The 26,825-nt window shown below is 42.2% G+C and overlaps 2 protein-coding genes and 2 long non-coding RNA genes across 4 annotated transcripts; all 4 read left to right on the forward strand.

Moving 5' to 3' along the window:
- LOC136943879 (hemicentin-1-like) lies at positions 1-25,555 on the forward strand. Its single transcript, XM_067237362.1, has 19 exons — positions 1-99; positions 847-1,173; positions 1,583-1,855; positions 2,204-2,458; positions 2,696-2,810; positions 3,262-3,290; positions 3,476-3,517; positions 5,743-5,961; positions 7,116-7,137; positions 7,382-7,446; positions 8,088-8,408; positions 9,006-9,278; positions 9,635-9,901; positions 20,804-21,076; positions 21,355-21,609; positions 21,825-21,945; positions 22,791-22,834; positions 23,353-23,393; positions 24,697-25,555. Exons 1-19 carry the CDS (start codon positions 48-50, stop codon positions 24,922-24,924), a joined length of 3,222 nt encoding a protein of 1,073 aa, XP_067093463.1. The 5' UTR covers positions 1-47; the 3' UTR covers positions 24,925-25,555.
- On the forward strand, positions 3,519-4,927 carry LOC136944192 (uncharacterized). The gene is made up of 3 exons (XR_010876746.1): positions 3,519-3,610; positions 3,796-3,878; positions 3,983-4,927. It is a non-coding gene; the product is annotated as an uncharacterized lncRNA (long non-coding RNA).
- On the forward strand, positions 14,826-15,661 carry LOC136944193 (uncharacterized). The gene is made up of 3 exons (XR_010876747.1): positions 14,826-14,880; positions 14,985-15,007; positions 15,157-15,661. It is a non-coding gene; the product is annotated as an uncharacterized lncRNA (long non-coding RNA).
- On the forward strand, positions 16,933-19,332 carry LOC136944191 (carcinoembryonic antigen-related cell adhesion molecule 2). The gene is made up of 4 exons (XM_067237857.1): positions 16,933-17,092; positions 17,734-18,054; positions 18,649-18,927; positions 19,237-19,332. Coding segments are annotated over exons 1-4 (654 nt in total). The 5' UTR covers positions 16,933-17,040; the 3' UTR covers positions 19,239-19,332.
- Positions 25,556-26,825: the final 1,270 nt, after the last annotated feature.

The following is a 26,825-nucleotide window of genomic DNA, read 5'->3' on the forward strand; positions in this document are numbered from 1 at the left end:
GTCATTAGGGCTCAGCTTTTCATGTGTTCTGGAGTTTAACATATGGAATGGATTCTACTCATTATTACCAAACAATGACAATATTTATAACCCTTATAGGTAAGACTGTTGGTATTTATTTGCTTGAAATTGCTTCAAATACTCTAAAAATCATATAGGCTCTTTATAGCGGTTCACTACAATCTGGTGGTTAAATGAATGGTAACGCTTTTATCCAAAGCGACTTCCAAGAGAGAGCTTTACAAAAAGTGCATAGGTCAATGATCATAAACAACGAGATAGCCTCAAAACATTGCGGGTAGCCAAAACATGAATCATACATTGGGAAACAACTTTAGTTTGTTGACTATACATGAGCATTTTTATTAGGCGAACTGTACTGTTCAACCACTACTGGCTTTTAACTAAAGTTGGCTACGTGACTCGCTGTTCAAGATCGTTCATTTCAACACCTCTGAGGCTGTTAGTCCAGAACCAGTGTTTGATCTGTATGGACTGTCAGCTCTGACATTCTGTTACTTGATACAGACTCTATCGAACCCAGTCTGCCTCTATCAGGATTGTTACACGTGCATTACAGTATCAAACAGGATGCGTTGGTCTATCAAGATTCCATCCTTAAGATCAGCAAAAACGTTACTCACCCCACTAATTTATTGTATTAAGTTTCTATACTATTATAATACTATGAACCTGACCTTGAGCAAGTTTTGCAAATGGAATGTACTTTGATGAAAATAGTTCAGATCTTAATAGTTTCACCCAACTGAAATAATTATACACATAATTAAACAGGGAATGCATGTTACTGTAATAATATAAAGCAACACTGTTTGTCTCCTCCAGGGTTGTGTTATGGAGACGGAGTCTTGCCAAACACTCACTATGGAGCAGTAGAAGGGAATGTTAATTTCACTACAACCCTTGCTCCAACGAACACCCCCCCGATCACTATATCCTGGTCTGTAAATGGTACCACTTTCCTCACGTTTATAAGCCAAACTAATGTAACAAATGTTTCACCAGCGTATCAAGGCAGAATCACTCTGGACAAATTCACTGGATCTCTGGAGCTCAGGAATCTAGCCTTGAATGACAGTGGAACGTATTTTATGATCACGGTAACTCAGCAAGTACCATCACCGCAGGGAAGTACTACGCTGCAGGTGCTGGGTGAGTTCTCTGTAACAAGATCTTGTAAATGACGTCACTATTGCAAGGCTCATCAGCAGTTTGTATACGTTAAAGCGAGCCATATGATATTAGAATGATTATTGAGGAGAGACACAGATACTACGTTGCTTACAGTGTGCTGTGAGGGAAGACTGATTTAAGGATTTGGGAGTTGTTGCCTGGAGGGGTGACAAGGAGAAGTCATTGAAGTTCTGTGGTGTGTTTGGAGAACTAGACCAAGTACTTGTTGGTTCCAAACACACATTATTCAGCATCACTAAAGTCTTCTTGCCTCTGAAAGTATCCAGTTGAGTTGATGAAAATATACAGAAGGACATATAAACCAGCTCTACAGTTTGTAAAATGGTCTCCTTAGCAAAGTGAAAGTTATTATTGTTTTAACCCACAGAGCCAGTATCCAATGTTGTGATTAAAGCCTCAGATGTAGTGGAGTTCAACAGCTCTGTCAGTCTGTTCTGCTCCTCCTCTGGCTCCTCCCCCTCTTACCATTGGCTGAAAGGCAGATCTGAGGTCACAGCCAGTGACAATGTTCAGCTTGGTGATGGAGGCTCCACTCTCACCATAGTCAATGTGACCCGCTATGACCAGGGTACATGGAGATGCAATGTGACCAACCCTGTCAGTAATGACATCAGCCAGCCTTTTAACATAACCATCTACTGTGAGTCATCTATATATACCTATTATGTGCATGATGGCAAAGGCTTTCTGGTGATTTTAATGTGGCAACCTTACATGAGGACAGTTTTGTCATGGGTGTTTCTAATGTAGTTATACCTTAGTACTTCATCATGCTGTTGATTACAGCACTTCCTTTAGCACGTATGATTTCTTACAGTTTGATCTTGGTACTGCCTCATATTCCTAATGGCAGAGCTCAACTCTCTAGTGCTGCTGTTTGACTGAGACTCCTGAACTGATTTCCATGAATTGCCTGAATCTGTGCTACAGTTTATCACAATGCAGACTGATGCTCCACTTAGATGTTCTGTTCTCCCTGTGTTGTCAGTCGGACCAGAGACCATGACCATACTGGCACCAGAGATAGCTGAGGTTGGCACCACCACTCTCCTATACTGCAAAGTCAGGTCGGTGCCACCTGCCAAACTCACCTGGCTGTTCAAAGGGGTAGAAACAGGCGTCCATGAAAATGTTTACGTCATTGATGAGACCAGTCACAGTGACAGTGGGGACTACAACTGCACTGCCTCTAATGACCTGACCGGCCACACTCAGAGTTTGACCCACACTCTGACAATAGGAGGTAATTTGGAAGCTTGCTTTGTCTTATCACAACCACACCCAAAATAGCCAGACTACTGCTATCTGAGTTATGCATCTTCAAAATACTGTTGGCTAAAGACTGCTTGATCAAGTGTGTGTATGTGTTTGTGTGTTTTTGCATGTGCTTGTGTGTGTGTGTTTCTGTTTATGCTTTGGGTGTGCGTCTGTGGGAATGTGTGTGTGCATTGGTGTGTACGTCTGTGTGTGTGTGTTACAGATAGGCCCTCCAGCCCAGCATTGAGCCCAGGAGCAGCAGCAGGCATAGCTGTAGCTGTGACGCTGGTTGTGGTGGCCTTAGTTGTGGGCCTCTACTGTGGCCTGACCTACCATCTGTAAGTCTACACTTACGCTCATCACGTTAACTTACTTTGTTTGGGACGTGCTTATTTAAACCTAAATGGAGTCTAAATTAACAGTGGATTTGGACGAGACGACAAACCTTGCGAGACAGCTGAGTAAATAGAATAAAATCACCATCATGACAAAAAATAAATGCAAAACCATTGAGATCCATCTGGGCCTTTGCTTCAAGCTGAGGAGCTGGGGATGAGGGCTTGAGATGCGGGCAAGTTTGAAGTTAGTCAAAAATACATGGTGACAGACAGACAGTTACTTTTTTATCTGTCACTTCAGTCAGTGACAGCGTTTTTTTGTTAAGAAAGCTCTGTTAATTTGACACAGTAACTTTACATTTAACATTCAAGTACTGCAGCACTAAGATTGTCAGCTTGACAGTGCGGCTTGGTGTATTGATGATGTTATCATTCTCTTTATGTTGTTCAGGAACTCGACTAAAGGCTCCTTAGGCACAGGTAAGATCTGGCTCTGTGTCTCCTTATATGAGAACAAGATGACTGTAATAACAGAGTTGTCGGCTCTCTTATTCATGATGTATGAAACTAAAGAGGCAATGCTGTGACTGCAGGTGTTTGTGAGAGTTCACATCTCTCAGTAGGTACTGGGTATATTTTCTCTCTCTGTGTTTGATCCTCCACAGGTAGAGACACAGAGAGGAACCACACCCAGCAGAAAGGAGCCAGCCATGACAGAGGGCATCTTAACCTTCAGTTCAGGTCACATGAACCCAAAATCAAAACCAGCAGAGATCCCCAAGAGAGGAAGAATACCCCAGGTGAGACTTGTAGTCCCCCACATCACCCCTTACAGATCCATAGATTAGAGATAGATAGATTAGATAGATTTGAGATAGATAGATTAGAGACAGGCAGACAGACAGGCAGACAGACAGATAGATAGATATAGATTGGTTGATTTGATTGATCCCTGGACGGAAATTGTTTTCTTTTCTACACACAGATTCTAGAAACTGTGATCAGATCTATGTAAACGTTCCAGGTCCGACAACAAGAGTTGTAGAAGCTCCTCCTGTCCCCCCTACAGTGAGTTTTACTGTTACCTCCTGCATCCTGTTTGTGCAATCAATAATAATCACTGCCTGACTCAAACTTTTGTTTCCATCTTTATGGTCTCACGTCCTTGCCAGGAGTCTGAATATGAAATGCCCAGGTAGGTTACCAGATTTCTCTTGCATAGCAACAGATTTTACTAATGTTATGCTCCTTATTTCTGAATGCATGACTTACTTGCCTACAAACCCTGCCTGTTTTGACTATGCCTTGGAATTCCCTTTTGTAGCATATTTTGGAGTTCTGCTAATACATTTGGGGTTTTATTCTGTAAAAATTGTGACACCTGACTTTGATGGACCCTGGCTCCGCCCATGATACACTGGACCTGTGACTTGCATATGTGTGAGGACTTCATGGGAATTCTTGTGGTCTGAGAAATCCTCATAAATCAGATGCTGTATTCTCAAGTCTTTCATCACCAGTGCATGAAGACCATTCAAATTATATTTAATAATAAAACTCTTTTGTACTTTTTGAAAAGTGTTTTGGGGACTATTACTGTCAACAACATTTGATAACCTATTATTACATAAATTGGTCAATGTTGTGGCTATATTTTGTATTAAACATTTTAATAATGTATTCTAACACGGTACTATCATGGATGTATATGTGGGTACTCATGTGCTCAGGTATGGATCATGGATTTGACCAGAGGAGCTCATTGTGGCTGGTTAAGAACAAGTGTGTGTAGACTGGTACTGTGAAAAAGTAAATGTTGAGACGCTCAAAATGTGCAGGACAACGCTGTGACTAGGTGTCCACTATTCAACACCTACTGTACTGGGATCTTCTGTGGGCCGTGTGTCTACGGTGAGAAAAACATGACTGCATGATTCTCACATCTCATTGATTAGTTATTTTTCTATAGAAAAACTCAGCTAGCCTTTCCGTGTCAGATTGAAGATAAGACCTTCTGTGATAACTGACTACATCTTCACATAATACGTAACAGTTTAACTTGAAAATGCAAAAAGAATACTACATATCTGTGAAATAACTGCAAAACCTATTCAGGAGGCCAATTTTGTTTTATTTATCTGGTGTCTATGGGAGTCAGGTGGCTGAGCGGTGAGGGAATCGGGCTAGTAATCCGAAGGTTGCCAGTTCGATTCCCGGTCAAGCCAACTGTCGTTGTGTCCTTGGGCAAGGCACTTCACCCTACTTGCCTCGGGGGAATGTCCCTGTACTTACTGTAAGTCGCTCTGGATAAGAGCGTCTGCTAAAATGACTAAATGTCTACTTTGATGCACTCTTATAACATTGAAACGAGATCTCACACAACTCATTGAGCAGTCGTTGAGCTTTTATAACATGCTTATGTTCAATTCAACAGTGATATTAATTAATTTATTACATAAGGGACATAAAACTGAACTAGTTTGTGAAATATGACTTGTTAAAAGTGTATGTGAAGCTAATGTACAGTATACACAACTGTAACTGCTTCCAACATCCTATCCTTTATCTTCCTTTCTCCACACAGATTTTTTTTAAAATACTGATTTCTGTACTCTATTGCTATGCTGTCAACATATATTTACTTATTACAGATTTTATGGAAATTATTCTGTTGAAATAAATATAAAACACCATTAAAAAAAAATATAAGTATGAAGTTATTGTTTTCCATGATTTTGTGGTGTTCAAACCTAACCCATTTACTTAACTGAACATGTGGCAAGACAGTGTGTGTGTATTTAAAAAGGTAAAATGAGTTTTTAAAAAGGTATAAGGAGTCAACACTGCACAGCTATACACCTGCCACATTTTAGCTTCATACGATGCCAATTATGAGCCCACGTTGAGCCTCGCCTCAAATTTCACGTTGCAGTGACAGTGAAGGCCTTCTCCAAATACCGTATCCTGGGCTGGGGTACAGGATGGGACCAGGGCTGGGGCACAGGATGGGACCAGGGCTGGGGCACAGGATGGGACCAGGGCTGGGGCACAGGATGGGACCAGGGCTGGGTACCGGTGGCAGGCGGCCGAGACTCCGCGGCAGGAACAGCCTTGGTGGTCTGGGTGCTGGCCGGCTCAACCTCGGGACGAGGTAGGGGCACAGGGCAGGACCGTGGCAGGGGCACAGGGCAGGACCATGGCAGGGGCACAGGGCAGGACCGAGGAAGGGGCACAGGGCAGGACCGTGGCAGGGGCACAGGGCAGGACCATGGCAGGGGCACAGGGCAGGACCATGGCAGGGGCACAGGGCAGGACCGAGGCAGGGGCACAGGGCAGGACCATGGCAGGGGCACAGGGCAGGACCGAGGAAGGGGCACAGGGCAGGACCATGGCAGGGGCACAGGGCAGGACCGAGGCAGGGGCACAGGGCAGGACCGAGGCAGGGGCACAGGGCAGGACCGAGGAAGGGGCACAGGGCAGGACCGTGGCAGGGGCACAGGGCAGGACCGAGGGTGGAGTCACGGTTCGGGCTGGGGCTGGAGCCGGGGTAGGAGCCAGGTCTTGGGGTGGGCCTTCCCCTGCAGACTTCTGGGTCCACCGAAGGCAAGAAGGGTCCCTATGAAAGGGTTGGGGAACTCTCCGCTGGGTCCTTTAATGGTCTTTTCATTCTGTCACACGGAGTGGTGGGGTAGGACCCAAATGCAGGCGTAGCGAGGCATTGTGTTGAACAAAGGGTTTATTTTTAAAAACGAGAAACAGAAAGGGTACTCAAGCTGACAAGACAAAGACTGGACACAAAACAGGAACCTAAATACACAGAACCAAACAAGACACTGGTGGACACAATGAGACTAACGAGAACTGAAACCACTGAACGAGACACAGATGAAGACAATGACAGACAGGGAAACACTAGACATGGATATTTCTTTTTCTTCCCTGTACTCTCTTGCTATGTTGTCAGCGCATATTTACTAATGGCAGATTCTATATTTTATGGAAATTATTCTGTTGAAATAAATATAAAATAGCCTACCATAAATATAATATAGGTATGAAGTAATTGTTTTCCATTATTTTGTCGTTTTCAAACCTAACCCATTTACTTAACTGAACATGTCGCAAGACAGTTTGTGTGTGTATTTAAAGGTATAAGGAGTTTTTCTTTGTTGCGAACAGTCAACACTGCACAGCCACACCTGCCACATATCAGCTTCATACGATGCCAATTATGAGCCCACGTTGAGCCTCGCTTCGAATTGCACGTTGCCATGACAGTGAGGAACTTCTCCAAATATCCCCCAGATAAACGAGCCACTGGCGCATCGTACACAGATCTGCAGGGTGCAGTACATCATAAGAGACACTGGGTAACAGTGTACATCTTTCTACTAAGGTTGAGTCCAGGTTTTGAAAATTGGGTCAGTTATCTTGGTGCTAAAGATTATGTTAAGTTCAGGGTTTTGAGCGTGTTGAGGTAGAACTATCAGTCTTCGGTAACTTGCAGCTGCTTATTGGGACGACTGGCTCAGGTTTAGTCATTAGAGCTCAGCTTTTCATGTGTTCTGGAGATTAACGTATGGAATGGATTCTTCTCATTATTACCATACACTTACATCATTTATAACCCTTATAGGTAAGACTGTTGGTATTTATTTGCTTGAAATTGCTTCAAATACTTTAAACAGAATATTGTCTCTTTGTAGCGGTTTAATACAATCTGGTGCTTAACTGAATGGAAACAACTTTAGTTTGTTGACTACATGAGCATTTTTATTAGGCGAACTGTACTGTTCAACCACTACTGGCTCTTAACTAAAGTTCGCTACGTGACTCGCTGTTCACGATCGTTCATTTCAACACCTCTGAGGCTGCTGGTCCAGAACCAGTGTTTGATCTGTATGGATTGTCAGCTCTGACATTCTGTTACTTGATACAGACTCTATCGAACCCAGTCTGCCTCTATCAGGATTGTTACACGAGCGTTACAGTATCAAACAGAATGTGTTGGTCTATCAAGATTCCATGCTTCTGATCAGCCAAAACGTTACTCACCCAACCAACTGATTTTATAAAGTTTTACTATGAATGTTTGTAATAGTATGATGAACCTGACCTTTAGGAAGTTGTGGCTGTTGTTTAGCAAATTCTATGCACTTTGATGAAAATAGCTCAAATCTTAATGGTTTCACTCAACTGAAAAACTCGCACATATAATTAAACCAGAATGCATGTAACTGTAATAATATAAACCAAAACGGTGTTTGTCTCCTCCAGGGTTGTGTTATGGAGACAGAGTTTTGCCAGATACTCTGTTTGGAGCAGTAAAAGGGAATGTGATTTTCACTACAACCCTTACCCCAACAAACACCCCCCAGGTCGCTATATCCTGGTCTGTAAATGATACCAATATCCTCAAGTTTGCAAATAATGCAAATAAGGTTTCACAAGCATATAAAGGCAGAGTCACTCTGTACAATTTCACTGGATCTCTGGAGCTCAGGAATCTAGCCTTGAATGACAATGGAAAGTATTCAGTGAGCATCGTAACTCAGGATATAACAACACTGAAGGGAAGTATGGAGCTGCATGTGCTGGGTGAGTTCTCTGTAACAACAAAAGGGTCAGATGGCTGAGCGGTTAGGGAGTCGGGCTATTAAGCAGAAGGTTGTTGGTTCGATTCCCAGCTGTGCCAAATGACGTTGTGTCCTTGGGCAAGGCACTTCACCCTACTTGCCTCGGGGAGAATGTCCCTGTACTTACTGTAAGTCACGCTGGATAAGAGCGTCTGCTAAATGTAACAAGATCTTGTAAATGACGTCACTATTGCAAGGCTCATCAACAGTTTGTATACGTTAAAGCGAGCCATATGATATTAGAATGATTATTGAGGAGAGACACAGATACTACGTTGCTTACAGTGTGTTGTGAGGGAAGACTGATTTAAGGATTTGGGAGTTGTTGCCTGGAGGGGTGACAAGGAGAAGTCATTGAATTTCTGTGGTGTGTTTGGAGAACTAGACCAAGTACTTGTTGGTTCCAAACACACATTATTCAGAATCACTAAAGTCTTTTTGCCTCTGAAAGTATCCAGTTGAGTTGATAAAAATATACAGAAGGACATCTAAACCAGCTCTACAGTTTGTAAAATGGTGTCCTGAGCAAAGTGAAAGTTATTATTGTTTTAACCCACAGAGCCAGTCTCCAATGTTGTGATTAAAGCCTCAGATGTAGTGGAGTTCAACAGCTCTGTCAGTCTGTTCTGCTCCTCCTCTGGCTCCTCCCCCTCCTACCATTGGCTGAATGGTAGCTCTGAGGTCACAGCCAGTGACAATGTCCAGCTTGGTGATGGAGGCTCCACTCTCACCATAGTCAATGTGACCCGCTATGACCAGGGTCCATGGAGATGCAATGTGAACAACCCTGTCAGTAATGACATCAGCCAGAGTTTTAACATAACCATCTACTGTAAGTCGACTACATATACCAATTATGTGAATTATGGTGAAGGCTTTCAGGTGATTTTAATGTGGCAACCTTACATGAGGACAGTTTTGTCAAGGGTGTTTCTCCTGTAGTTATACCTTAGTACTTCATCATCCTGTTGACTAGTGCATTTCCTGTGTTCATAGCACATGTGTATGATTTCTCACAGTATGATTGCTCATAGTTTGGTGTTATGGTTAATTGCTGTAGTATTAATTACTGTAGCTGTTCTCTCACACTGACATCTCCTTGGGGCTCGGTCTTGGCACTGCCTCTTATTGCTAATGGCAGAGCTTCCCTCTCTAGTGCTGCTGTTTGACTGAGACTCTGCATTGCAGATGGTCCTGAGGACACAGAGGTGGAGGTGAATCCTCCAGGTGGACTGTATGTTGCAGGGTCAGCCCTCAGTCTGTCCTGCTCCGCTCACTCCAAGCCTGATGCTCAGTATTACTGGTTCCTGAATGGAACACAGCTGTCCAATGATGGACCAGAGCTCCAACTGGTGAACATTCAGACCAATCAGAGTGGGAGTTACATCTGTCAGGCCTTTAACACCAGAACACTGAGACAGGTGTCATCTGAGCCATCAATCATCTCTGTATGGGGTAAGTGAGAGATGTTAGACTGTGGAAACTGGCATTGTGGAAAAGACCCACAACTACAATTCAGAACTTACACTCTAGCCTCTAACCCAAAACCATGAAAAACAGCCCTTGGTGTTATTGACTTGATGATGCCCCCATGCACAAAGTGGAATGGAAGCTGGAATGTTTCAATTGGAAAGCCTTTCCAGAAAAGTGAGGTAACTAAGAGGTAACTAATTCTACATTAGAAGTTCTCCCCAAAAGGTGTCCATTTCCTGAGCGGTGTCCACAAACTATAAGATGGAGGGATCGATGGTAGATCGGTAGATAGAAAGATAGGTAGATCGATAATCTCACTTGTCAAATTTGTGAAAATATATCACACACACAACTATATATCATGACACACAACTATATATATCCACTGAACCCAACGATGCAACGGCCATCAATTCCATTACCAACTGCCTGTTGGCAATAAACAAATGGATGAATGATAACTTTCTTAAATTAAATGAAGACAAAACCGAAGTCCTACTATGTGGCCCCAAATCCAAAAGAGAGATTCTTATTAAGAATCTTGGAGGCTTAACCCCCTGTCTTAAACCAGAGGTGACGAGTCTCGGTGTAATCCTGGACTCAGATTTTAATTTCAACTCTCACATTAATAAAGTGACCAAAACAGCTTTCTTTCACCTGAGGAATATAGCAAAGGTACGACCATTCATAAACCAAAATGATGCAGAGAAGTTAATTCATGCTTTTATATCCAGCCGGCTGGACTACTGTAACGCACTTTTCACTGGTCTTCCCAAGAAAACCACTGAAAGACTACAGCTCATTCAAAATTCTGCAGCTAGATTATTAACCAAAACTAAAAGGAGAGAACACATTAGTCCTGTCCTAGCTACTTTACACTGGCTCCCTGTTACCTTCAGAATTGACTTTAAGGTCCTTTTCCTCACATACAAAGCTCTACACGGACAAGGACCTAGCTACATTGCTAACTCCTTTATAAACTACACACCAGCTAGAACACTGCGATCATCAAATGCAGGCCTATTAGAGGTCACCAGAAGCAGTCATAAGAAGATTGGTGATTCGGCCTTTGTCAATTACGCCCCAAAACTATGGAACAAATTACCCATAAATATTAGGGAAGCAAACACTCTAGACATTTTTAAAAGACAGCTTAAAACCTACCTTTTTACCGAAGCATTTAAGTAATTTTATCTCAAAAGGGTTTTCCTACTTTTTAAAGTTGTTTTCTCTCTTGAACAGAGATCTTATTGGGATTTTTATTTTTGTTTGAATTGTTTATCACTTGTATTATTGTTTTTATTGATTTTATGTAAAGCACCTTGAGCTACAATTCTTGTATGAAATGTGCTATATAAATAAAGTCTTACTACTTACATACTTTCGCACCCTTTAAACATTTATTCTGTCTCTCTACAGAAAAAGTAGCTATTGTGTGCATGCATCTGATTCCATGGTTGTATTTTAGTTCAATTCCAGTCGAACTAAACAGTAGAGCAAGGTAACCCTTGGCAGTGTTTGCACATTATCTACTGTATCAAACTGTTATCACTGTGTTTATACATACAGTACATGTAACAACCAAGGTCAGTACTTCATAATTCTTGTAAAATAGTTGCATGTAAGAGACACTTTCACCCAACCTCAACCACATTAATCAGTAAAGTAAAGTAATTGTCCCTGACTGTTTGTGTAATAACTGTAGCTGTAGCCCAGCGTCTCTGATGCCTGTGTGGTTCTTCTCTGTCTCTTCACCTGAGGGTTCTGTAACAGAGAGCGGACTGTCAGGTGGTGCCATCGCTGGGATTGTGATTAAAGTTTTGGTGATTGTCGGAGTGGCAGTCTGTTTGACTGTGTATTTTATCAAGAAGAAGGAGTAAGTCAAAACATATTTCACATGAAGAAGGTGTCTGGTTGCTAATGTAGTGTTATAATGTCTTCCTGAAGTAAATTAACTTAAATCAGCCTTGCATATACAAGATGTTTACAAAGCCAGTGTGAAAGACTCTTTAATGTCAAGGGGAGTGGAAGGAATCACATGCAGGGGATGTCAAAAATAAGAGTTCTTTAATCAGGTCTCCAAGAGAAAAAAAACAAGGAATTCAAACTGGGATCAAAATATATAAATCTCTAGGTTATCCTTAAAAAATAAGTGCAAACAAACTGAAAGCTCGGGGATATTCCAAATAATAATCCAGACACGAGAAGTCGGACACCATCCCGGCCGTCACCGGAGTTCTGCAAAACAATCTGACAAAGAGAATGTTTAAATGGAGAAACCAACAGCAACAGGTGTACATTATAAGAGTAACGAGGTCATGAGCAGTCACAGTGACACACATACAGAGGGGGAGGGAGGCTGTAGAACCATGACATTTAATCTGTGGCAGTAATAGTTACATTTACATTTAGTCATTTAGCAGACGCTCTTATCCAGAGCGACTTACAGTAAGTACAGGGACATTCCCCCGAGGCAAGTAGGGTGAAGTGCCTTGCCCAAGGACACAACGTCAGTTGGCATGACCGGGAATCGAACTGGCAACCTTCGGATTACTAGCCCGATTCCCTCACCGCTCAGCCACCTGACTAGTTATTTCAGTGTGAAGAAAAACAAAGGAGAGGATTCTTGTAGAGGAGAGACAGGAGGTGCAGGGAGCCAGAAGAGAATGAAACAAGACCAGAACATGAATACACACCCAGGGAAACAGACAGAGCACACTAGGGCAGGGAAAATGTTACATATAACATTCAAGTACTGCAGCACTAAGACTGTCAGCTTGACAGTGCAGCTTGGTATATTGATGATGTTTTCATTCTCTTTATGTTGTTCAGGAACTCGACTAAAGGCTCCTTAGGCGCAGGTAAGATCTGGCTCTGTGTCTCCTTATATGAGAACAAGATGACTGTAATAACAGAGTTGTCTGCTCTCTTATTCATGATGTATGAAACTAAAGAGGCAATGCTGTGACTGCAGGTGTTTGTGAGAGTTCACATCTCTCAGTAGGTACTGGGTATATTTACTCTCTGTCTTTGATCCTCCACAGGTAGAGAAACAGAGAGGAAACACACCCAGCAGAAAGAAGCCAGCCATGTCAGAGGGCATGATAACCTTCAGTTCAGGTCACATGAACCCCAAACCAAACCCAGCAGAGATCCCCAAGAGAGGAAGAATACCCCAGGTGAGACTTGTAGTACCCCACGTCATCCTTTACAGATAGAAAGATAGATTAAAGATATATTAGAGATAGATAGATTAGAGATAGATAGACAGACAGACAGGGCTGCGTTTCCCGATAACAATGGATCGTAGCTGTTACGAGGGTTCTCTACGATCAAAATAACGATCCATCATTATTTCTTACGTGCGTTTCCCGAACATGCTCGTTAGGAGAACCATCGTACGTGTCTCTTAAGTTCCACTAACAAGACGCTGTCCATTGTACTGAAATTTGATTCTTCTTACGCAACTTTAAGACGTTAAATTAAAACGTTAACCAAAATAATTGACAAATTACGGTACACAAAAAATATTTTCTGTCGCTACAGAAAACGTTTTACATTTATTATAGGCTACTTATTTTAGTACTTTTCAATGTACATTGTATGATGCTACATGAAGGCAAAGACAATAAAGTGAACGTGCAAACTGTGCTGCATCTGAGTTTTACACCGGTGTCAGAACCCTGACACCGGATGCTAAATAGCGACACAGGATGCTAAATACCAAGAGGAAGTCTTGGAAATTGGCCACAAATGACATTGTGACAAATGACAAACACATAAGTAATGAATACCCCATGTCTTCAACATGGAATCATTGTTTCTGACATGAATAATCAACTCTAATTGATGGTTGATCAATTATACTAATTATGAGTGTAAGATATGTCAGATGACATCATGATATCATGATGCTCCTGAACCACATAGAAGCAGACCTGCAGAGGCTAACAAGGAGGTCCTTGCACTGACCCCTGCAACCCAACTACTGGCAGTGTAAGGTTCTATGCCACTGGCAGTTTTCTGGAGGTTCTTGGAGATGGACATGGGCTTTCCAAGGCCTCAGTGTCAAGATCTGTGCAGGATGTCACAACTGCATTTCTTTGCCAATCCCCCACAACCAGAGGGGACAAGTCTGCGGTGCAGGACTTAGGCTATCTTCAATGGCTTTTATGATTTTTGTATGAGTTTTCACTCCCTCCCAGCCCCTTCACCCTGTGTGACTTCCCAGTCAACACTGTGGAGTCCTTCAATTTTCTGGGCGCTACCATCTCCCAACATCAGGCTCGGCTCTGCCACCAGCCTCTTCATCCACCGGGTTTGGCGTGCTACCAGCCCTATAATAAACATCTTCAACGTTCAATTGTTGTTGTGTTATTGCACTCGTAAAAGCGTTTCGTTAATGCATTTCTAGTTACTATTGCACATTACAACAGCCATATTTAAATGTTATAGTATTTTGAATAAGACACTTGAATAAGGCACTTAAGATTGTATGATTCACTAACATATATCCCAGTTCCAGCGTAACTGGTGTAAAAAGAGAAGCAAAATAATCTTATTTTCCATCGGAAGTAACTTTCAGCATTAGTCTAATGTAGTTTTCATGGTCGGCCTACGTGTGTCTCCACTGAGTCTCTTTGCTTACGATGCACTTAGCGATCTACGACTGCTCTGGAGCTCTCGTTAATCCATGAGCATTTTCAATTGTCTCTTTAGCCACGATGGCTTCGGGAAACAGCCCGTACAACTAAGATCCATCGACTCTACGATCAATTTAGGCTTACGATGCTTTCAGGAACCCCACCCCAGATTGGTTGATTGGTTAATTGATTTGATTGATCCCGGGAGGGAAATTGTTTTGTTTTTTACACACAGATTCTAGAAACTGTGATCAGATCTATGAAAACGTTCCAGATCCGACAACAAGAGTTGTAGAAGCTCCTCCTGTCCCCCCTACAGTGAGTTCTACTGTCACCTCCTGCATCCTGTTTGTTTGATAGATAATAATCACTGCCTGACTCAAACTCTCGTTTCCATATTTATGGTCTCACGTCCTCGCCAGAAGTCTGAATATGAAATGCCCAGGTAGGTTACCAGATTTCTCTAGCATAGCAACAGAGATAACTCTGACATACCAGAATGAACCTGGAGACTGAATTACTGTACCTAGTTCCAGTACTGCATACTGCCCTTGCACCCCTCACCCTCTTTACCTCTCTGTCTCTCTCTCCCAGTTAATACCAGCCCGGCGTGTTCCCACCCCATCCTCACGGTTGGTTCTGGACAGCACCCATGGTTCTGGTTGCCTGAGTCACCTCTTCTCTATAATAGGGGGTTTGGGACCCCCCTGAACCTTATCCTGAACATGTACCTACTATATGTCGTTATTTTACTAATGTTACGCTCCTTATTTCTGATATCACTACTTGCTTGCCTACAAACCCTGCCTGTTTTGACTATGCCTTGGAATTCCCTTTTGTACCGTATTTTGGAGTTCTGCTAATAAATTTGGGTTTTTATTCTGTAAAAATCGTGACACCTGACTTTGATGGACCCTGGCTCCGCCCATGATATCTTGGACCTGTGACTTGCATATGTGTGAGGACTTCATGGGAATTCTTGTGGTCTGAGAAATACTCATAAATCAGATGCTGTATTCTCAAGTCTTTCATCACCAGTGCATGAAGACCATTCAAATTATATTTAATAATAAAACTCTTTTGCACTTTTTGAAAAGTGTTTTGGGGACTATTACTTTCAACAACATTTGATAACCTATTATTACATAAATTGGTAAATGTTGTGGCTACGTTGCAGTGACAGTGAGGAACTTCTCCAAATACCGTATCCTAGGCTGCGGCACAGGATGGGACCAGGGCAGGGGCACAGGGCAGGACCGTGGCAGGGGCACAGGGCAGGACCGAGGCAGGGGCACAGGGCAGGACCGAGGCAGGGGCACAGGGCAGGACCGTGGCAGGGGAACAGGGCAGGACCGAGGAAGGGGCACAGGGCAGGACCGTGGCAGGGGCACAGGGCAGGACCGAGGGTGGAGTCACGGTTCGGGCTGGGGCTGGAGCCGGGGTAGGAGCAAGGTCTTGGGGTGGGCCTTCCGCTGCAGACTTCTGGGTCCACCGAAGGCAAGAAGGGTCCCTATGAAAGGGTTGGGGAACTCTCCGCTGGGTCCTTTAATGGTCTTTTCATTCTGTCACACGGAGTGGTGGGGTAGGACCCAAATGCAGGTGTAGCGAGGCATTGTGTTGAACAAAGGGTTTATTTTCAAAAACGAGAAACAGAAAGGGTACTCAAGCTGACAAGACAAAGACTGGACACAAAACAGGAACCTAAATACACAGAACCAAACAAGACACTGGTGGACACAATGAGACTAACGAGAACTGAAACCACTGAATGAGACACAGGTGAAGACAATGACAGACAAGGAAACACTAGACATGGATATTTCTTTTTCTTCCCTGTACTCTCTTGCTATGTTGTCAGCGCATATTTACTAATTACAGATTCTATATTTTATGGAAATTATTCTGTTGAAATAAATATAAAATAGCCTACCATAAATATAATATAGGTATGAAGTAATTGTTTTCCATTATTTTGTCGTTTTCAAACCTAACCCATTTACTTAACTGAACATGTCGCAAGACAGTTTGTGTGTGTATTTAAAGGTATAAGGAGTTTTTCTTTGTTGCGAACAGTCAACACTGCACAGCCACACCTGCCACATTTCAGCTTCATACGATGCCAATTATGAGCCCACGTTGAGCCTCGCTTCGAATTGCACGTTGCCATGACAGTGAGGAACTTCTCCAAATATCCCCCAGATAAACGAGCCACTGGCGCATCGTACACAGATCTGCAGGGTGCAGTACATCATAAGAGACACTAGGTGACAGTGTACATCTTTCTACTAAGGTTGAGTCCAGGTTTTGAAAATTGGGTCAGTTATCTTGGTGCTAAAGATTATGTTAAGTTCAGGGTTTTGAGCGTGTTGAGGTAGAACTATCAGTCTTCGGTAACTTGCAGCTGCTTATTGGGACGACTGGCTCAGGTTTAGTCATTAGAGCTCAGCTTTTCATGTGTTCTGGAGATTAACGTATGGAATGGATTCTTCTCATTATTACCATACACTTACATTATTTATAACCCTTATAGGTAAGACTGTTGGTATTTATTTGCTTGAAATTGCTTCAAATACTTTAAACAGAATATTGTCTCTTTGTAGCGGTTTAATACAATCTGGTGCTTAACTGAATGGAAACAACTTTAGTTTGTTGACTACATGAGCATTTTTATTAGGCGAACTGTACTGTTCAACCACTACTGGCTCTTAACTAAAGTTCGCTACGTGACTCGCTGTTCACGATCGTTCATTTCAACACCTCTGAGGCTGCTGGTCCAGAACCAGTGTTTGATCTGTATGGATTGTCAGCTCTGACATTCTGTTACTTGATACAGACTCTATCGAACCCAGTCTGCCTCTATCAGGATTGTTACACGAGCGTTACAGTATCAAACAGAATGTGTTGGTCTATCAAGATTCCATGCTTCTGATCAGCCAAAACGTTACTCACCCAACCAACTGATTTTATAAAGTTTTACTATGAATGTTTGTAATAGTATGATGAACCTGACCTTTAGGAAGTTGTGGCTGTTGTTTAACAAATTCTATGCACTTTGATGAAAATAGCTCAAATCTTAATGGTTTCACTCAACTGAAAAACTCGCACATATAATTAAACCAGAATGCATGTAACTGTAATAATATAAACCAAAACTGTGTTTGTCTCTTCCAGGGTTGTGTTATGGAGACAGAGTTTTGCCAGATACTCTGTTTGGAGCAGTAGAAGGGAATGTGACTTTCACTACAACCCTTACCCCAACAAACACCCCCCAGTTCACTATATCCTGGTCTGTAAATGGTACCAATATCCTCACGTTTGCAAATAATGCAAATAAGGTTTCACCAGCGTATCAAGGCAGAGTCACTCTGGACAATTTCACTGGATCTCTGGAGCTCAGGAATCTAGCCTTGAATGACAGTGGAACGTATTCAGTGAGCATCGTAACTCAGGATATAACAACACTGCAGGGAAGTATGGAGCTGCATGTGCTGGGTGAGTTCTCTGTAACAACAAAAGGGTCAGGTGGCTGAGCGGTTAGGGAGTCGGGCTATTAAGCAGAAGGTTGTTGGTTCGATTCCCAGCTGTGCAAAATGACGTTGTGTCCTTGGGCAAGGCACTTCACCCTACTTGCCTCGGGGAGAATGTCCCTGTACTTACTGTAAGTCATGCTGGATAAGAGCGTCTGCTAAATGTAACAAGATCTTGTAAATGACGTCACTATTGCAAGGCTCATCAACAGTTTGTATACGTTAAAGCGAGCCATATGATATTAGAATGATTATTGAGGAGAGACACAGATACTACGTTGCTTACAGTGTGCTGTGAGGGAAGACTGATTTAAGGATCTGAGAGTTGTTGCCTGGAGGGGTGACAAGGAGAAGTCATTGAAGTTCTCTGGTGTGTTTGGAGAACTAGACCAAGTACTTGTTGGTTCCAAACACACATTATTCAGTATCACTAAAGTCTTCTTGCCTCTGAAAGTATCCAGTTGAGTCAAAAATATACAGAAGGACATCTAAACCAGCTCTACAGTTTGTAAACTGGTCTCCGTAGCAAAGTGAAAGTTATTATTGTTTTAACCCACAGAGCAAGTCTCCAATGTTGTAATTAAAGCCAGTGCCTCAGATGTAGTGGAATTCAACAGCTCTGTCAGTCTGTCCTGCTCCTCCTCTGGCTCCTCCCCCTCCTACCATTGGCTGAATGGCAGCTCTGAGGTCACAGCCAGTGACAATGTCCAGCTTGATGATGGAGGCTCCACTCTCACCATAGTCAATGTGACCCGCTATGACCAGGGTCCATGGAGATGCAATGTGACCAACCCTGTCAGTAATGACATCAGCCAGAGTTTTAACATAACCATCTACTGTAAGTTGACTACATATACCAATTATGTGAATTATGGTGAAGGCTTTCAGGTGATTTTAATGTGGCAACCTTACATGAGGACAGTTTTGTCAAGGGTGTTTCTCCTGTAGTTATACCTTAGTACTTCATCATCCTGTTGACTAGTGCATTTCCTGTGTTCATAGCACATGTGTATGATTTCTCACAGTATGATTTCTCATAGTTTGGTGTTATGGTTAATTGCTGTAGTATTAATTACTGTAGCTGTTCTCTCACACTGACATCTCCTTGGGGCTTGGTCTTGGCACTGCCTCTTATTGCTAATGGCAGAGCTTCCCTCTCTAGTGCTGCTGTTTGACTGAGACTCTGCATTGCAGATGGTCCTGAGGACACAGTGATGGAGGTGAATCCTCCAGGTGGACTGTATGTTGCAGGGTCAGCCCTCAATCTGTCCTGCTCTGCACACTCCAAGCCTGTTGCTAAGTATTACTGGTTCCTGAATGGAACACAGCTGTCCAATGACGGACCAGAGCTCCAAGTGGTGAACATTCAGACCAATCAGAGTGGGAGTTACATCTGTCAGGCCTTTAACACCAAAACACTGAGACAGGTGTCATCTGAGTCATCAATCATCTCTGTATGGGGTAAGTGAGAGATGTTAGACTGTGGAAACTGGCATTGTGGAAAAGACCCACAGCTACAGTGCAGAACTTGATTTATGGGCTTTTGCATGATGTTTGGATTTACATTTACATTTAGTCATTTAGCAGACGCTCTTATCCAGAGCGACTTACAGTAAGTACAGGGACATTCCCCAGAGGCAAGTAGGGTGAAGTGCCTTGCCCAAGGACACAACGTCAGTACGCATGACCGGGAATCAAACTGGCAACCTTCGGATTACTAGCCCGATTCCCTAACCACTCAGCCACCTGACTCCTGGATACACAAATGTTGTTCCTCTTTGCATCAGCTACATATATACTGCATATACTGTAGCCTGAACTTGTTTATCCCATGTTGATGACTGTGGATGGTGCTCATTGTGAGACTGTCTGGACAGTTGGAAGTCAGTTTCCACACAATGGAACATTGCTGTCAGATGAGGGTTTAGTACGCAGATTGGTGAATATTCATGAATGGGTGAATATGCGTTTGTGTAGACTGTGATATCCAGTGATCCAGAGCCTTGTGATATCAGTCATCTAAACCCTTAGGTATCTCTATGGGGTTCAATCAGATTGTTTACGATATTTTATAAGAAATACTTTGTCTGTGGGCATAATGGATGCTGATGTTTTTCCAGTCAGACAACACATGTTCTAAATAATCCTATAGATTATTTCTCATTTGTTTTACTGTAAAACTGATGTTATGTAATGTAATGGACCTGATTAAGGGATATTGGCATGCCCCTTTTCTGAATGCACCAATGAGATGTCTGCTAACGTTATGCCTGTTTTATTATTATTTTAGACATACATACAGACAGGCTGATACACCATACTTGACAACACATTTCTGTATTGACCTCACTTTGTGCATCCAGGCATTATTAAGCCCAGAGAAAAACGAGCCTTCCCAAAATTGTTACCACAAAGTTTGAAGCACAGAATTGTCTAAAATGACAATTATCATTACGCTTTGGCACTACAGTAATAGTTCCACTAGTGGGACTAAGGCCTCTAACCCAAAACCATAAAAACAGCCCTTGGTGTTATTGACTTGATGATGCCCCCATGCACAAAGTGAGTGGCATCCACAAACTATAAGATGGAGGAATGGATGGATGGTAGATAGGTAGATAGAAAGATAGGTAGATAGATAATCCCACATGTCAAATTTGTGAACATCTATCATACTTTCGTACCCTTTAAACATGTATTCTGTCTCTCTACAGAAAAAGTAGCTAATGTCAGCATTAACCCACCAAGCCAGCCAATCATAGAGGGGATGTCTGTCCAGCTGACCTGTGCTGCTGCTGGCTCCATCAGCACCAGAGAGTGGATGAAGGACGGTGTGCCTCTCTCTCCCAGCGACAGAGTCAGCCTCTCTGGGGACAACAAGATAGTCTCTATAAGTCCTGTGAACAAACAGGACAATGGTGTTTACCTTTGTCGAGTCACAAACCCTTTGAGCTCTCAAGATGCTAAATACAATATGATTGTAAACCGTAAGTAATCAGATACACCACTATTGTGTGCATGCATCTGATTCCATGGTTGTACTTTAGTTTAATTCCAGTCTAACTAAACAGTAGAGCAAGGTAACCCTTGATAGTGTTTGCACATGATCTACTGTATCAAACTGTTATCACTGTGTTTATACATACAGTAGATGGAACCACCAAGGTCAGTACTGCATAATACTTGTAAAATAGTTGCATGTAAGAGACACTTCCACCCAACCTCAACCATATTAATCCCATGATTACATGAATCTGTGTTGCAGATGGACCTGATAGTGTCACAATCAAAGGTCCTCTTAAAATAGAGGTTGGACAGAAGTTCACCTTAACCTGTTTGGCTGATTCTACACCGACCGCTAACTACAGCTGGACGGTCAATGGGACAGGGCGGCCTGGACAGTCACAAGAGTTCACCATAGAGAATATCCAATACAAGGATAGTGGCACCTACAACTGCACTGCATCCAATGACATCACTGGACGCAGTGAGCATGCTGTCCACACATTGAAAGTAAAAGGTAAAGTTAAAAAAGCAAATATATGGCCAATAGCAATTAGGGTTAGGTTCAATCTAAATTAAGTATACAAATGGAAGTTATGGAGTATGAACAGACAAAACACACTACATGGCACTCTAATGAAAGTACAGTAATCGTCCCTGACTGTTTGTGTAATAACTGTAGCTGTAGTCCAGCGTCTCTGATGCCTGTGTGGTTCTTCTCTGTCTCTTCAGCCGAGGGTTCTTTAACAGAGAGCGGACTGTCAGGTGGTGCCATCGCTGGGATTGTGATTGCTGTTTTGGTGCTTGTCGGAGTGGCAGTCTGTTTGACTGTGTGTTTTATCAAGAAGAAGGAGTAAGTAAAAACATATTTCACATGAAGGTGTCTGGTTGCTAATGTAGTGTTATAATGTTTTCCTGACAAGTAAATTAACTTGAATTAGCCTTGGATATACAAGATGTTTACAAAGCCAGTGTGAAAGACTTTAATCTGTGTCAGTAATTGTTATTTCAGTATGAAGAAAAACAAAGGATATTGTCTAATGGGGAACTGGTTCTAAAAGTAACTCATTGTAGTTTGCTGTGGTTAATCATTTGCCATTTGTAATATAAGAGATACAACCAAAGGTCAACCAAACAAGGAAACGAAAAACACATCAAAACTGTGGGATTTTCTTTGACTGCCCTTGATGTGTTGAATGAAACTCAGAGTCTGAAACTAAATCAAGTATTTGATTAGAGTTAGGCATCAAGCCAAAAGCAATTGAAGTAAAAGTTAGTAATCACCCAATGACTGAGAAAGAGAGAGTGAGAGAGAAGTATTTGACGTAAGTCATTGTTACTCATGCTCAGTTGTTACTGATTAGCAAAGCAAATGACCTGTTTCACATTTTCCCCGGTGAGAAAACTTAAAGTGTAAAAACCTACACATCACATCACAGTTATATGAAAAATAGTTTATATTGTAGTAGACTAGATGACAGCAAGGGGAAGGGGAACTTTTCCATCCCACAAGGGGAAATTCATGTGGTCATACACGTTTACAACACAGAGGTACACAACACACAAACAAAAAAAAACACATCCCCACTCACGTCAACAGGATATCCTGTGCAATGCAAGCTAGCAACATAAAGTACAGTGCCTAACCTAATGATTATTATTCCTTTTACTGACCACAACTTTATTTATATTAATTAGTTTATTCAACAACACATCCTCACATGGCAGAAGCGCTAGCAGTCGTAAGTAGCGTACAGAATGTCTCGGTGTTCCGCCTGTCTGTGGCTGTCTGAGGTGTGTCGTTTGTTGGGTGTTTGTTGGGTGTTTGTTGGGTGTTTGTCTGTATATAGAGGTTGTGGGGTTGTATGTATCTGTGTCCTACAATATTTCTAACCTATGGCTTGATTTGGCATTGGACTGAAATGATTGAATGGGAATGATGATGGCACAACATGGGATGGAATGAGTCTTCGAGTATTGTCTCCCTAACCTTGTATCACATAGTCGATAACACTCTTTCAACCATTTAAACAGAAAAAGATTATCCTGTCTGATTGAGTACATGCATGTGGGTTTAACCGTCTCTGGCCCTCACTAATCTTATCGTTCTAATCATGAGTGTACGGTTAATAAGTACACATGTACAAGTGTTCACTAACTACAATAACATCTGTCAAAACATTTATTAATGCAAAATATATAATAAAAACTATGCAAAGGATATTCTCTAACAGATTCAATGTCTTGACTCTGAACTCAGCAGGTGCTGGCTATAACAATGGCGGAGGCCCAGCAGACCAGGTACTATTCTTTATTGACCTCATTGGGTTTCTACCTGAAATTTCTACCTCAAATATAGTATGTTTACGGTATGTCGAACCTCCTAAGTGGGCAGTAGAATTTGTGACTTGTTTATTCAACAACCTCACTAGTGCTGTATCTTATCATAGCTTGGATATCAGATCAGACATCAAGTATTATGGGAAGTTAGGAGAAACAAGGCAAAAGGATAAAGCCCTTATGGGAATATGACCACAACAGATGTTTCATAAGTGTAATTAAACAGCCATCTTCAATATAGCCATCATCGAGATACCGTAAGACATGGATTGCGCCATAGGACCAAAGCAATGGTAGAAATAATGGTTGAGGCAGTCGAATCTTTACAGCAGAATGTGATCCAGAAAGCTTTTATGAGGTAATTATTTCCCAGACTTTGACCTCTCAGCAGTGTCATCACAGGGGCCCGTAAGTAATTCAGGGCAGATAGGATTCCTCTTTCCTGTAAAGGTAGAAAGCAGACGTTGCACCAGGAAGAGAAACACTCAATCATAGTTGGAATTTCGGTAACGCGCCAACATGCTAGCTACAGTAGCGTCATTGACTGAGCCTGTTGACTCTCAAATATGTCTCAATGTTGATTGAAGGAAAATAATTGATATGATATATTCAAAATATTGGACTTGACCTTCTCTTCCTGGGAATACAACCCAAGAACATGTTCTACAAGTAACCTGTTAAGGCTGCCTGCTTCAATAGACCTACTATAACACATACTTCAGTTTCGAATGTTTATTTTCGTCTACGGTGAGAAAAACATGAGAGCGCATCATTTTCACATCTCATTGCTCTTCTTCTATAGAATTACTCGGCTGGCCTTTCCATGTCAGATTGAAGATAAGCTCTTCTGTTATAACTGACTACATCTTCACAAAATACGTAACAGTTTAACTTCAAAATGCAAACAGGATACTACATAGCTTGTGAAATAACTGCAATCCATATTCAGGAAGCCGAATTACAAAATAGATAATGGTGTCTACTTTTATGCACTCTTATAACGTTGAAACAAGATCTCACACAAGCATGGCATTACAGTCATTAAGCATCGTTGAGCTTTCTGCTCACTTTAGCAAGGTGACATTAAGTATTTTATTTCATAAGGGACAATGGAAATAAAACTGAAAACTAGTTTGTGAAATAGTTAAAAGTATATATGTATGTGAAGCTAACATGCAGTATACACAATTGTACTTGCTTCCAACATCTTTCTCCATACAGTAGCCTTCATACCAACACCATTCTCTCTCTGTCCCCTTCCAAGGATCTGCACTATGCGGATGTATCCCATTTCCGTAAGAAGGACGGAGGGTCCGTGCAGTTAGGGAACCAGGCTGCGCCTGTAGAGTCTACTGATTACGCTGAGGTCAGAGTGAACGGGAAGCCACCTTCCTATACAGCCCACCTGCAGAACTCCCCGTCGAAGAGGCCCAGTGCTCAGCCCGGTGGCCCCACCCCACCCTCCATCTACTCAGAGGTTCGAAACAACTGAGCGTGTTCGACTTGTCACTCCACCACTGTGTATCCGGAAAGACCTGGCTCGACCCTCCTAGGACCCAACCAGGCCAGATCTCTGCGACTCCACATCTCGATACACAACCTGGACAATGGCCGTTTCGGCTGTACTTGCAGAATTGTGGACTGACAGAGACCTTATACCTTTAGCTATCCCTGTTTAGAAAACCAACTAGCAATTCATTTACATTACATTTACATTTAGTCAGAGCGACTTACAGTAAGTACAGGGACATTCCCCCCCGAGGCAAGTAGGGTGAAGTGCCTTGCCCAAGGACACAACGTAATTTTGCACGGCCAGGAATCGAACTGGCAACCTTCAGATTACGAGCCTGATTCCCTAACCGCTCACCCACCTGACTCCCATTCAGCAGTTAGCGGGTACTGTAAGGTGTTCTATATTTCCAAGGCTTAAGGGGAAGTGCTATGTACATGATTGCTCTGATTCATTGAATGTATTGCATGGAGATTTGCACTATGTTAATGTAAACTACATGGCAAAAAAAAATTGTCCTTTGTATGTAATACAAATTTTACTATAAATGTGTATGTGGATACTGTTTTTGGATATTTAATTAATAAATGTGCCTGGTTTTCAGAGTCTCTCAGTTTGATTTACATGTTGTTGTTTATACGCCCACACATCCACACTCCAATACACAATAATACTACATTACATTACATTTACATTTAGTCATTTAGCAGACTCTCTTATCCAGAGCGACTTACAGTAAGTACAGGGACATTCCCCCTGAGGCAAGTAGGGTGAAGTGCCTTGCCCAAGGACACAACGTCATCTTGCACGGCCGGGAATCGAACTGGCAACCTTCTGATTACAAGCCTGCTTCCCTAACCGCTCAGTCACCTGACTACATTTCTACATTTTAGAAATCAGACATTCATTATGGAATACTATATATTGATTGTAACATTGACAGTCCAAATGACTGTGAAATGGGAAGTCTGGAGTCAGACCGACTGAGGATTATAAATCAGTGTAGTCAACATACCAACAGTGACTGTGCCATGGGGCCTTGTACCGGTAAGTCAGTCGAAGTTTGACGTTTAAAGCATGCAGATTCTGATAGTTTCTCACTGTCAATTCCTCACAGTATAGTAGGCTTTGTTTCAGCTGGTCGACTGAAGAGATAGGTAGACTTATCGGGAGCCTGCAACAATTGTCATGTCAACTGAGACAGACGGAATGGATTCTTCAAAATGTCACTATTTACTTACAATATATATGACCCTGATAGGTAAGAGTGTCTACTATAACTATAATTCTGAAAGTGTCATGCTAAAGTGACAGAATGTAGTCTCTATATCATTTGAGTTACCATGTGGTGGCTGACTGTTTTAAACAAATGGTGTTTTTAGACTTCCTAAACTGCGTTCAACTGGGACACTTGATGACACTTAATGATGTATTTTATGAAGACCCTACTTGATCAGAGACGATTTGTTCAATGATCCTGCCTAATCCAAGTTTATTTATTTCACCATCTACGTTTGTTACCTCCAGGCTTGTGTTGTGGAGAAGGAGTGTTACCAGATAACCACAGTGCAAGACAGGGAGGGTGATCCTCACTACAAACTGTAGTCTAACAGCTTCAGAAATAACCTGGATTTTTAAGGGTACTACATTTAATACATCCATTGACGTCATCGTTTATACACCCTCTTTAAACACGACTCAAGCAGGCTATCGAGGCAGGGTCACTCTGAACAGCTCCAGTGGATCTCTGGAGCTCAGAGGCCTCACCATGGAGGACAGTGGACTGTATGAAGTGACCCTCCTATCTAATGTTACACATCTAGAAGGAAATACTACATTGACAGTGATATCAGGTGGGTATTTGCTGTCCCTTATATTGAAAA

This window comes from Osmerus mordax, chromosome 6 (assembly GCF_038355195.1).
Source record: "Osmerus mordax isolate fOsmMor3 chromosome 6, fOsmMor3.pri, whole genome shotgun sequence".
Lineage (NCBI taxonomy): Eukaryota > Metazoa > Chordata > Actinopteri > Osmeriformes > Osmeridae > Osmerus > Osmerus mordax.

Excerpts from the sequence above, each read along its gene's own strand:
- LOC136943879 (XM_067237362.1), top strand. The coding sequence starts at position 48 with ATGGATTCTACTCATTATTACCAAACAATGACAATATTTATAACCCTT. Across the intron at positions 1,856-2,203 it reads TTTTAACATAACCATCTACT|TCGGACCAGAGACCATGACC; the intron begins GTGAGTCATCTA and ends CTGTGTTGTCAG. Across the intron at positions 8,409-9,005 it reads TATGGAGCTGCATGTGCTGG|AGCCAGTCTCCAATGTTGTG; the intron begins GTGAGTTCTCTG and ends TTTAACCCACAG.
- LOC136944191 (XM_067237857.1), top strand. The coding sequence starts at position 17,041 with ATGGATTCTTCTCATTATTACCATACACTTACATTATTTATAACCCTT. Across the intron at positions 17,093-17,733 it reads ATTATTTATAACCCTTATAG|GGTTGTGTTATGGAGACAGA; the intron begins GTAAGACTGTTG and ends TGTCTCTTCCAG. Across the intron at positions 18,055-18,648 it reads TATGGAGCTGCATGTGCTGG|AGCAAGTCTCCAATGTTGTA; the intron begins GTGAGTTCTCTG and ends TTTAACCCACAG.